Source organism: Lethenteron reissneri, chromosome 66 (assembly GCF_015708825.2).
Source record: "Lethenteron reissneri isolate LAM-NWPU_2019-01 chromosome 66, ASM1570882v1, whole genome shotgun sequence".
NCBI lineage: Eukaryota > Metazoa > Chordata > Hyperoartia > Petromyzontiformes > Petromyzontidae > Lethenteron > Lethenteron reissneri.
Genome location: NC_083844.1, coordinates 5,575,396 through 5,588,871, shown reverse-complemented (window position 1 = coordinate 5,588,871; position 13,476 = coordinate 5,575,396). Strand labels below are relative to the sequence as shown.

General features: G+C 51.1%; 1 protein-coding gene across 3 annotated transcripts in view; it reads right to left on the bottom strand.

The window, feature by feature from the left end:
• Positions 1–9,829: 9,829 nt before the first annotated feature.
• Positions 9,830–13,476, bottom strand: part of LOC133359824 (uncharacterized) — a 184,744-nt gene continuing 181,097 nt past the window's right edge. For all 3 annotated transcript variants that reach the window (XM_061578362.1, XM_061578363.1, XM_061578364.1), the window contains exon 56: positions 9,830–13,061. In XM_061578362.1, coding sequence (XP_061434346.1) covers positions 11,272–13,061 — 1,790 coding nt within the window. In that variant the 3' untranslated portion in view covers positions 9,830–11,271. The remainder of the gene's footprint in view (positions 13,062–13,476) is intronic.

Below are 13,476 nucleotides of genomic sequence, written 5' to 3'. Positions count from 1 at the left end.
AATGAGGTTAATGCAGTGGACAACATTGAAATGTTTCTTCCAGAAGTCTTTCAAAGTCAAGGATGTCTCTTCAGTGACATTAAAACACCTAGTGAAGAGCGCCTTTGTGTACAGCTTCTTGAAGTTGCAGATGACTTGCTGGTCCATGGGCTGCAGAAGTGGTGTTGTGTTGGGGGGGAGGAACTTTACCTTGACGAAGTCATACTCAGCATCCATATCATCCACCAAGGCTGGAGGGTGTGCCGGGGCATTGTCCATCAGAAGAAGGCACCTTTCAGGCAGTTGGTTATCAGAAAGATAATTTCTGACGGGTGCGAACACCTCGTGCAGCCATTCCATAAACAATTGCCTTGTGACCCAAGCTTTGGCATTGGCTCTCCACATGACGGGCAGTCTGGCCTTGTTCACATTTTGTTCCCTAAATGCACGAGGGGTCTGAGAATGGTACACCAGTAGTGGTTTAATTTTCAGATCGGCGCTTGCGTTGGCACACAGCAAAAGGGTCAATCTGTCCTTCATGGGCTTGTGCCCTGGTAGTGTCTTTTCCTCCTGCGTGATATAGGTTCTGTTCGGCATTTTTTTCCAGAAGAGCCCTGTTTCATCACAGTTGAACACTTGTTGAGCGACGTATCCTGTCTTCATGAATTCCGCAAATTCTAACTTGTAGGCTTCTGCTGCGGCCTTGTCAGAACTGGAAGCATCACCATGTCTAATCACACTGTGGATGCCACTTCTCCTGCGGAATTTTTCAAAACCACCCCCTACTGGCTTTAAATTCGTCACTTGCTGCACTTGTAGAGGGGCTTCTTTGCAGTAAATCACTGTGCAGTTTCCTGGCTTTCTCACAGATCATAGCTTCACTAACGCTATCACCTGTCAGCTGTTTCTCATTCAACCACACCAACAAAAGTTTTTCCACCTCTTCCAGCACTTGCGTCCTCTGCTTGGTTAACATTGTTACTCCTTTTGCAACCATCAGCTCCTTTGATGGCGGCTTTGTTTTTCAAAATAGTCGAGATTGTTGACTTTGCCATCTTGTACTCCGAGGCCAGACCAGTCACACGAATACCACTGTTATGCTTTTCTACAATTTCCTTCTTCAGCTCAATGGTTATTTTCTTCACAACCTTGCTGTCACCTTTATTACTGCTCTACACTTTCTTTTTGCCACCATGCTTGCGCTGCACATTCTTGTCACCTGCATTTCCACTTTTCACATTGTCACTTGCATTTGCACTTTGCACATTGTCACCTGCATTGCTGTTCTTGTCACCTTCATTGCTGCTCCGCACTTTCTTCTTTCCACCATGCTTCTTGGGAGCCATATTGGGAGTCCAGTACAGTAAGCACTCAAACGGGTGAACTGTACAATACAGTAAGTACAGTATTGTACAGTACAGTAGTACAGTACTGTATGTGCTAAAAAGCACACCAAAAATCAAAAAGTCACTGAAAGTGTCTTCACAGTACTCACAGTACAGTACAGTACTTCTTTCTGTGTCTCTGCTTCTCTCCGCGATCTTCCTACAGGAAGTCACGACCATGTGACAGCCTGGAATTAGCATAAAAATGGGCGCGGCTCCTGTTCGTGAACCGAAGCGGAGTTCGTGAACCGAAGCATATTTTTATGAAATTTTCTGGTCGTGAACCGAGTTGTTCGTGAACCAAAGCGTTCGTGAACCGAGGTATCACTGTGTAATGCAGGCGTAAACGACCTTCCGGATGTGACGTCATGAGGGGAGGAGTTACGTCACGTGGGGGAGAGGGGTCAGGTCTATAGGGAGAGAAACCGGAAGAGGAGGGGGAGTGATTGGAGACTAGGAACGAGTGAGGCCACGTAGGGCGGGAGTGGGAGAGTGGCGAGATCGCCACATACACGGGGAACGAGGTTCGGCACCATCGGCCAACGGTGACCGACCCCGGAGCAGCAGGAGCAGCGAGGAGGCTGCAGGTGGCAGCGGGGGTCTGCACACGGAGTTGGCAGCGGGGGTCTGCACACGGAGTTGGCAGCGGGGGTCTGCACACGGAGTTAGCAGCGAGTCTGCAAGGAGAGGAAGGAGGCTACAATAGTGACAGCAGCCTGGGGCTGCAAGCAGAGGGTCTCTAAGAGAATGCCGTGAGGGAAAAGACAAGAACCCAAATAAAGGACACGGAGTCAGAGAGAAGCGTCCGAGTCTTTTATTACACTGGAGTCAGAAGTGTAACGGCATGGCGAAACAACTGAGAAAAAAGAATATTCCGTCTCCGGCATCGGCTTCATCTTCCGACGACGATGATCTTCCTCCTGAAGTCGGCCTGACTCTGGCAGAGGAAGAGATCCGTGCTGGGACGAGGGCGGGTCCGGGGGTCCAAGAGGTCGCCGTGTCGGCGGACCCGTCTGCTCCAAAGGACGCGGATTCAAGATGGAGCCAGATGTCGGAGCAACTTGAAACTCTCAAGAACGTCATTACACAGTTGTGTGAGCTTGTCACGCCGAGGGCGGCGTCGGAAGGAGATGTTGGTGGTCTGCAGGAGTCCGGGTTGTCTTCGCTGTCGCCGCCATCGGCCACGCGGCACGAAGACGCCATCTTGGGCGTGGCGCACGACGAAAAGCGGGAAGCCGCCATTTTGGGACCTCCGCGACGGTCAGCCGCCATCTTGTCGACACCGCGTTGCGACGCCATGTTGAATTTGCCACCGGAGGAGCCAGCGGCTGGAGGGAGCAGGCCAAGGAGTCGCAGTCGTCACCTAACAACTGTCAAGGAATTCTCCATCGGGGGCGATTGGAGTGCGTTCGCCTGTAGATTTCTGGCAGCGGTACGCTCAGCGAGGTGGACGGACGCCGAGGCACTAGAGGTTCTTCCGACTCTTCTCGATGATGAGTCCGTTCGATTTTTTCGCTCTATAAAAGCCGCGAAGAAGAAGACTCTGCGAGGTGTGTTCGACGAAATGGCGGACGCGTACGAGCCGCCGGATGATGCCCATCGCCGGTTTGTGCAACGACAACGCACACCCGAGGAGTCACCGGTGGCGTATAGGGGCGCGGTGTTGGAGCTAGCTATGGCCGCTTACCCGGAGACGGAGCCTGACCTGCTGGAACCTCTCATCCTGGGGAAAATGTTGGAGTTGTCCCGGGATCTCGGCATTCCTATGCCGGTGTGTGGTCATGAGAAGCTCACGTCCCGGGCCGCGGCGAAGTGTCTGGACGCCCAGTTTAACCTTCGCCGCTGGAAACAAGTTACGGCGTGGACAGGTGGTCCTATCGTCGAGGGGGGTGCCGTAGGGTGGGACCCTAAAAAGGCCGTGTACGTGCCGGATGGGAGCAGCCAGCAGGAGCTGTCAGCTGCCTCCGCTCCGTGGCCGGCCCGGGGTGGGCCGGGGCCGCGGGCTGCGCCGCCGATACGGCCGCGTCGGGACGGGGTGCCCGCTGCGCGCCGCAACGACATCGAGTGCTTCCGCTGCGGGCGTCGGGGCCATTATGCCAGGGACTGCTGGGCCCGCGTTCCGGGTCCGCCCCAGCAGGAGGCCTCGACAGCGGACGCTCCCAAGAAAGATTCTACAGCACAGGCAACTCGGTGCGCACCAGACACCCGGCAAGGCTTGACACCTCACTCATCGCCGTTGTCTTGCGAGGCGGATGTTGTTAATAACGGGAGGCCATTATCTGCGCCTTGTCGCTCGGTAACGCAGTGGCGCAAGTTGGCTCGGCGGGTTGTCGCGGCCGCTACCGGTTCGTCCACTGTACCCGGGTCGATCCAAGGGGTGGACGTACGTATTTTGGTGGATTCCGGTGCGTCCGCGACCATCATTTCGGACGTAATATTCCACCTTTTGAACATCCCACCAGGGGCCGTGAGGCCGGCTTACGCTTCCTGCGTCGCTGCGAACGGGGGTAGCATGGGCATCGTGGGCCAGGTGGACGCTAACATATCTATCGGGGGAGTGTCGGCTTCGGGAATTGTGTTAATTTCGAGGTCCCTTGCGGTTCCTTGCCTGTTGGGTACTGATTTTCTGGCCAAAATGCCCATTCTAATTCGAATCAATGAAAACTGCATTGAATTACCGGGGGGCCGTAAAATGGCATTTTTACCGTCCGCCTGGGGGCGACCTGCTCCTGTCGCCCAGGTGCAGGCGTTGTCGGAAGTTTCTGTTGATATTCCACCTGGCTCACAGATGCTCATTCCCTTACGATATCGGAAGCCGGTGCCTGGTCGGCAGGGAGCTTTTGGGGTTTTGCTGTCGCCGTCCGCCGCTATTACGGGCGGATCGGCGCTGGTGGGGGCGCAAACTATTGTCCGGCCAGATCAGCGGCCGTTTTTGCAGGTGCTTAACGCGAGTACCGAAAGCGTGTGTGTGCCGGCTGGTACCGTTGTGGCACATGCCACTACGGCGTTTACGGCTCAGAGTGATCTGTCCAGCGGGGGGCTGGTTGGGGGTGTTTCACACGATGGAGCGGTGGATGATCGCTGGATCGCTGAATTGTGTGGGGAGAATTCGGCCCTTTCCGGCGAACAACGTTGTGCGATTCGTAAATTATTATCGAGTTATTCGGATGTGTTTAGCTCCGACGATTTGGACTTGGGACGCACCTCACTGCTTTATCATCATATCGACACAGGGGACGCTGCCCCTATTCGCTTAAACTCGCGTCGGATGAGTCCGGCTGAGCGAGAGCATGTTCGAGGGGCAGTGGACGACATGTTGAATGCGGACATAATATCTCCGTCTAACAGCCCATGAGGCGCGCCTGTTGTGTTGGTTAAAAAGAAGGATGGCAAATTGCGATTTTGTGTAGATTTTCGTAAGTTGAATAAAGTGTCGGTAGCAGATGCGTACCCCCTGCCGCGTATGGACGATTCTCTCGACGCCTTGTCGGGGGCGAAGTTCTTTTCAACGCTTGATCTCTCTTCGGGCTTCTGGCAGCTCCCCCTTGACGAGCCCTCATGAGAAAAGACTGCTTTCCGTACGCCGCAGGGGTTATTCCAATTTAACTGTCTTCCGATGGGGTTGAATGCGGCCCCTGCCACTTTTCAGAGGTTGATGGAGTTGGTATTAACGGGGTTGCAGTGGGAGACATGTCTGATATATTTAGACGATATTATCGTCTTCAGCCGCACATTTTATGAGCATTTACTGCGGTTGGAGGCTGTATTCACCAGGATGCGTTCTGCTAATTTGAAATTCAAGCCAAAAAAATGTCACCTACTGCAACACTCCGTTCGATACTTGGGGCACATTGTTAGTGCGGACGGGGTGGCCACAGATCCGGAGAAAACAGCGTGTGTCCGTGATTGGCCAACCCCGGCCACGGTGGGTGATGTGCGTCGGTTTTTGGGGTTCGCCTCTTATTATCGGAGGTTTGTTCCAAATTTTGCTACGATCGCGAGGCCTTTGCATCTCCTTACGGGGAAAGGACACAAATTTGCTTGGGGACCGCCGGAGGAGGCGGCGTTTCGAAGCCTGCGCGATCTATTGGCTACGGCACCGACGTTGGATTATCCGGATTTTGAACATCCCTTCATTCTGGATACGGATGCGAGTGACACTGGCATTGGGGCGGTGTTGTCTCAGTCAAAAGGTGGGGTTGAACGCGTGGTGGCGTATGGTAGTCGGGTTTTGTCTCCCGCGGAAACCCGCTACTGCGTCACTCGCAGGGAACTTTTGGCTATTGTTTTTTTTCTCCGCCAATTTCGACCGTATCTGTACGGTCGGTCGTTTATTGTCCGCACGGACTATGCGGCCTTGCAGTATGCTCTTAAGATAGACCAACCATCTGGCCAATTGGCAAGGTGGCTGGACACGCTGCAAGAATTTTCCTTCCAAATTCACCATCGGAAGGGTGTGCGTCACGCTAATGCGGACGCGCTTTCCAGGTTGCCGCAGCGATCCCCATGCGTGTGTGCGTCGGGGACGCATAGGTGTGGACCGATTCAGCACCCCCCTCAGCCTGTCGCGCTGGCAGTTGAAGTGCCTGGAGCTCCGCTTAAGCCGGGACCAGTTGATGGGGGACCGGCTGATGGGATTTTGCGTCTCCCGAGGTCTGTGTGGATTCGGGAGCAAATGTTGGACGATTCCTTGGTAACGTTACGTAAGCGACCGGGGAAGGCAAGTAGGGGACTCGGTGCGGGGGGTGTGCCGGAAACCGCTCTCCGAGATGGGTTGCTGATGTGGAGGGAAGGGATACAGGAACGCTGGCGTCTTGTTGTACCGGCATCATTGCGGTACGAATTGATTAGGACTCTGCATTGTGACACACTTTTACATCTGGGGGTGCAGAAGACCCTATTGACGCTGCAGCGAGATTACTATTGGCACGGCATGACGACAGATGTCGTCGGTCACGTTCGCGCGTGTCCCGATTGTGCCCGCCGGAAGCCACCTAAACATCCATATGTGCCGCCGATACAATCTATTCAGGTATCTCGAGTTAATGAATTGGTGGCGTTAGATATTTTAGGACCCTTTCCGCCATCCGCTAGGGGAAATAAGTATTTGCTAGTGGGGGTGGAGTACCTCTCCCGCTGGCCGATGGCGTGGCCCTTGCCCGACCAGTCAGCGGCGTCCATTACAGACGCTTTTTTTATTTGGGTACGTTATGGACAAGGGGGCGCCGGAGAGGCTTCTCACGGATCAAGGCCGAAATTTCTCTTCGAAATTACTTGGGGAAGTGTGTGCGGCTCTCGGAACTAAGAAGATACGGACATCCCCCTACCACCCACAAACGGATGGTATGGTGGAACGGTTAAATCGGACCCTGTCCGCCATGCTGTGTCACACGGTCAGTGAAAAACAATCAGATTGGGATTTGCATATCCCTGGGGTGCTTTCGGCGTATCGCATGACGCCGCACGCGGCTACTGGATATTCGCCGTTCTTTCTTATGTACGGCCGTGAAAACGTGCTGCCAATCAATGAGCAGTTGGGAACCGGAGCGAGGGGACCTGCTAAACCTCTTCCTGATTATATTCAGGACAACGTTCGCCGTGTCACTGAGGCGAGGGAAGGAGCCCGCATGGCTACGGCCAAAGCCCAGGCCCGGAACGAGCGGTGTGCTCGACGTTCAAAGGGGGAGTGCCCCTGGAAAACGGGGGACCTGGCCTGGCTTCATTGCCCACAGGTGCGGCCAGGTACCTCTCCTAAATTACATAAACCATGGCAAGGGCCGGTCCGCCTCATCGAGGTTCCCAACCCACAGTCGGCGCGTGTTCGGGTTGGATCGCGGCGTTGGTTCGTACACACATCTCGGTTGAAGCCATACGTTGCCCCGCGACCTGATGCGTCATCTCCTGAGGTTGCCTTGCCGGGGTCTGTTGCTGCCGACTCGCCCTTGCCTGTGCCTGCTGACCTTGCAAGAGCACCTGTCGTACCCCTTACAGACAAGCCGTCCGTGACGCCGCAGGAGGGAGGATGCTCCGCTCGCGGGGTGCCGACCAGGGCTGCGGAATCTCCGGGACCTGCAGCCCTTCCTACCCCGCCACGGACGCGATTACGGGACGCCTCTGAACGGGACCGGGACGGTGGCAGGCCTCCAATGGCGACGGACGAACTTGATCCTGTCGCCCTTAAAACCCTGCCACGTTCCCGCTCGGCGGGGGGGCCGCCGACCGTCCGGGACGGCCCGGCTACCCGCACTCGCTCGAAATCCCTCACATTTCGTTAACTTTGTGTTGTGTTCTTGTTTATATTGTTGTTGTATGCTTCGTGTCCTTTAACGTATTGGTCTTTTACACTCGCATTACTTGTTAAGTTGTTGTTCAGCCGAGGTCGGCTGGATTTTCTCTACGGGGGAGGGTGGTTTAATGCGGGCATAAACGACCTTCCGGATGTGACGTCATGAGGGGAGGAGTTACGTCACGTGGGGGAGAGGGGTCAGGTCTATAGGGAGAGAAACCGGAAGAGGAGGGGGAGTGATTGGAGACTAGGAACGAGTGAGGCCACGTAGGGCGGGAGTGGGAGAGTGGCGAGATCGCCACATACACGGGGAACGAGGTTCGGCACCGTCGGCCAACGGTGACCGACCCCGGAGCAGCAGGAGCAGCGAGGAGGCTGCAGGTGGCAGCGGGGGTCTGCACACGGAGTTGGCAGCGGGGGTCTGCACACGGAGTTAGCAGCGAGTCTGCAAGGAGAGGAAGGAGGCTACAATAGTGACAGCAGCCTGGGGCTGCAAGCAGAGGGTCTCTAAGAGAGTGCCGTGAGGGAAAAGACAAGAACCCAAATAAAGGACACGGAGTCAGAGAGAAGTGTCCGAGTCTTTTATTACAACTGTATATAAGTGCCGCCAGGTCGAGTATAAGACCAACCGCCACCACCGAGTGGCTCTATGGAGATAATCTCCTGCGCCGTGAAGCTGAAGGTTGAGGATTTTAATCCAGGACTCTCCATGTTTTATTTTCCGTTTATTCATGTCTACTTCATGCGGATGATCTCTATGCACATTTGTCCACGCGTAGTCTTGCTTCAAAACATCCTGAAGCAAAAATGAATGCTCGATACAACCACTTTTGAAAATGTTATTTTTTTATCCTTACCCGTGTATTTAGATAGTTCAATGTTAACACGCTATATGCTCAAGTAGTGCCACATCTTTCTGGTACCAATCTCTCATGTCATCGTCAAGCCATTCCTCTGTGAGGTCTTCCTCTCTTTCTAGTTCCTTCCATTTTTCCGAAAAACACACTTTTAACTTCCCTGTTTTCCTATAATGCTGTGTATTTTCATAACGTGAATCGAGTGAACGAAACTATGTCGCAGCGTGAGTAGGAATAAGTGGTCGTACAGCTGCCTCGGCGTAGTGTCACCGCACAAGACAGTGGGATAATGCTGGATGCTTCCAGACGCTACACACGCGCAGCCTCGGTCTTTGTTCAGCCTGTGTACGCATCATGTCACACGTTATCGTGGACTGTGCTTTACCCTCCCTTTCATTTTTATTATAACGCAATTTTAACATTACGCGGTGTTCTTCAGGAACGCAAATACCACCACGTTGCAGGACCACAGGCTGTATTTGATTACAGGTTATTAATCGCATGAGACAGTTAGACAGCGCATTGCTTTACAATTGTAATGAGAGAGCGCCATCCAGTGAGTGCCAGAGGGTAATTGGGTACAGGCACTCTTGTGTCATCGGCATCCAATCCGAAGAGGGGATAATATCTGGACCAAAGGTGACGGGTGGAGTTGACAGATATGCTTCTGGAACCATGGGGAAGGTTCCACGAGGGGGCGTGGCTAGAGGCGGAGCTTAGCTCCACCGGGGAGAATATTAGCAGGAGCAGGGGAGGGACTCGTGGTCGGTGTGGGAAGCCAGGGGTTCTTCTCCCTGGCACGCCGCCAGCCACCGGCGAGACCGGGAGAGCGGAGCAAACCTCGTGAGTGGGTCGAACTGTCGGAGAGAGACGCCTCGTCCACGGCATTGAGAGAGGGGAATTTACCGGTAGAGGGAAGGAGCAGAGCTGTGCAGTACTAGAGTAACAAAGAAGCACCATTTCAAGAATCGTCGTGGAAGTCGTTTATTACACAATAATTTGCGAAGTTGAATTGGCAAAATGTACGTGTCCACACTATTAAATCACGTGACGAAAAAGCAATTCCAATGAGTAATATTTTAATATTCATAATGCAGTCACTATTGTTAGACTTAGTAAAAGTATAACCCACTTTAGACATAAATGAAGATATATTTTTAATCATTGAATACGCACGAGTGATGAATTTTGGATAAAAAGTGCAGTTTTTGGTATTTTTAAGAAGCATTTTGGACCTTTTTTTAATGAAAGTTCCGATTGTGTACATTATGTCTGCGTGTTAAACACATTACGTCACTCAATATCCCGTGACATTTTCTGGGGGGGGGGGCGAGGTTGGGAAAAGTGACGTCACCATAATCACTAATGACGTCACTGTCTCTGAATCATTCCAAAAACATTTTTCAAAATTACATAAAACTCACGATTCCACTTTTCGGATGGTTTTGTTTTCAGAATAAACAAAAACATGCAAACACACCCCAAGTACGCACGTATGATTAAGCGTTCCTCTATAAATTTAAGGATTTCGACATCCAAACTCCCGTAGATGTGAAATAAAAAGTTACAACGCGTGATTATGTTCCCTTAAATGTTCAGCCACATACCAACTATATAAAATGGTACTACAGTACATTGATAATAATTAGTGATCACACATTTAACTACGACAGATGATTACATTCGTTCTTTGCACACTTAAGCATCTCATTGGTTCAGGTCCCTTTCACTGTTGGCCTCTGAAGGCTCTTGGAGTGTCCCTTCCAAGACAAGTGTGGCTCACAGAGATATGAAGAGGTACAAGATTAATGACCAGTAAGAAGAGGTTTGTACCCTATCAATAAAACAGGAGTTGTGTTAAGATGTTCAAACACCAAATAGATGCAGCTTTTGCAAGGCATCAAGTCTGCATTAACCACACATACTTGTGGCAAAATATGGAAAAAAACATGCTCTAATAATACAATGTCTTTGAAACTGATTGGCCTCACCATCAGTGTTAAACCAGAGAACGCCAAAAGGCAAACAGTACAAAAACAAGGCAAGTATCGGTTTTACTGGTAGGAACCTCCTGGTTACACCAACCCACAGGGGATTATTGTGCATGTCCGTCCGTCGTGCATCCAGAGAGGGGAGGGTGGGGAGGGGCTGGGTGGGGAAGGTGCAGCTGGGTGGGGAAGGTGGGGCTGGGTGGGGAAGGTGCAGCTGGGTGGGGAAGGTGGGGCTGGGTGGGGAGAAGCTGGTCACCCCGTGGTGCCCTTACAGTCGGCCATATTTGCAAAATACACCACGCCCTGGCCGTTGACCCTGGCCATTGACCGAGCAACCCAACGTTCCTACCAGCTCCCTCCGCAGGAATGTATTTACAAAAGAAAGTAGCAGTCCTGCGACGAACATTCCTGTCGATGACACAGTGGATGGGACGGTGCTGCTCCCCTACCGTATGGGACCTCAGGTGACTTTAAGGGGCTCTCAGAAGTAGTTCCGTGTTATCCCGCTTCTATAAAATTGGGGGAAAATATTTTATAAAATTGTTTCTAGTTGCGATATACGTTTAATTTCTCCAAAACACTGAACCCTTCACGCTAAACGCATTGCCTTTGGTGGGTTATTTCCTGCTTTAAGAATAAACACTTAATGATGATGGCTTCTCGGTATGGAAGACGTGAAAAGCCAAGGCGTCATCTCAAACACCGATACATGTACCGACATCTTGTTGTTCGGTCTTTTAATGCAACGGGATCTGGGGGGAAACACGGTCACCTCAGCTGAAATGATGGGCCACTACCGCCGAGAAAAGTAGCGCGACAATAACGGCAGCGACGTCTGGCAAACGCTTCCGGCCATTTCCTGTGGGCGCGCTCGCTCCTTGGCTTTCGTTGGTGGTGGCAGGCGTTGAGTGCGTTGCAGTGCTGCCCGCTGCGCTGCTCGTGTTAGAAGGTTTCTCCGTCTGAGCCGTTGTCGAGGCTTGCTTTGATGGAATATCGCTGTGCAATTGGGACGACGTTACCGCGCTCCTGGTGCTAGTTGTGGTGGCGGTTGTTGTTGTTGTGGTAGATGTCAGCGTTGAACGATTGGTCGATGTGGATGCTGCGGTATAGCTAGCACCATCGGGTTTCACCGTCTTCGTAGTAGGAGTCATTGTGGATGTTGCATTGGTCCGTGTGGACGATGTCGTATTACTGGTACTATTTGACATTGGCGAATTCATAGGTGTGGCAGTTGTTACATTTGATGGGATTGCATTGGTCTGTGTGGATGAAGTAATATTATTGGTTCTATTTGACATTGGTGAATTTATAGGTGTGGCAGATGTCACATTTGATGGGATTTTATTGGTCTGTGTGGACGATGTCGTATTACTGGTACTATTTGACATTGGCGAATTCATAGGTGTGGCGGTTGTTACATTTGATGGGATTACATTGGTCTGTGTTACTGATGTCGTATTACTGGTACTATTTGGCATTGGTGAATTCATAGGTGTGGCAGATGTCACATTTGATGGGATTTTATTGGTCTGTGTGGATGATGTCGTATTACTGGTACTATTTGACATTGGTGAATTCATAGGTGTGGCAGTTGTTACATTTGATGGGATTGCATTGGTCTGTGTGGTTGAAGTAATATTATTGGTTCTATTTGACATTGGTGAATTTATAGGTGTGGCAGATGTCACATTTGATGGGATTGCATTGGTCTGTGTGGACGATGTCGTATTACTGGTACTATTTGACATTGGTGAATTAATAGGTGTGGCAGATGTCACATTAGATGGGATTGCATTGGTCTGTGTGGCTGATGTCGTATTACTGGTACTATTTGACATTGGTGAAATCATAGGTGTGGTAGTTGTTACATTTGATGGGACTGCATTGGTCTGTGTGGATGAAGTAGTATTATTGGTACTATTTGGCATTGGTGAATTCATAGGTGTGGCAGATGTCACATTTGATGGGATTGCATTTGTCTGTGTGGGCAATGTCGTATTATTGGTACTATCTGGCTTTGGAGGGTTAATGTTCACGTTTGTGAAAATCCCCTTAAGTGGAGCTGTGGTGCTGCTGTATGTGGAGATTGTTGTGTTGACCGACGAGCTGCTAATCACCTGATTTGTTCTGGCTGTGGTCGAGCCTGGGGGATCACAGCTTTGGATGAGACAAATCTGTACGTGGAAGTCTGCGCTCCCTGGCTGGGAGAAATTGAACACCAAATGTCCAAGCTGTGTGTCGGATGAGCCTATGTAGGATGTTACCCAGGCATTTTCCTTCGGAAGGACACGAGCTCCGTGTGTGAAACTGATCACCGTTGCCTGGACATTTTTTTCTAACTGGGTGTCGTATCGCATGTAAACCCAGCCAGATTCGTTAGAATAGGTGGTCAGAAAAATATCCGTGGTAATGCCCACCGTGCGTGTCTGTCTCACGTCTATGACGTTCCCGATAGACGTTTCTGTGTAACTCAGGTCCTTGCTGTTGTACAATCTGTCTGGAAGGCCTCTGGAATCAAACTGGGCATCGACAAGAAAGTCCAGAAGGCCATCGTCCTCCACATCTGACAGAAACGAGAGAGGAATACATCATCAGCACCACGATCTTGTGGAAAACAATAGTAATGATTTACATAAATCTCATGTTGGCGTATTGCTCAAAATTCGTCAACAACACTGCCCTAAAGGTAATGTGCTGTATCCTATGGGTTAAAAATGTATGCACCCACAACTTTTCATTAAAAGTGTAAACAACAACAACATTCTTACCGGTAAATATGACGTGGGTAAATGTACGACGACTTTCATATGGATTACAATAACTACGTACCCAGCACAAAATAAAGAGGTCAAAATTGTATTATCTTATGAGTGGGTGCATAACGCTGCTCTCGTTTCAAACTCTTACTCGTGCTGGTTAGGGATGAGTTGAGGAATTAAAAAAATTCTGAATTTGGATATTTTCAAACCCTTTTGGGA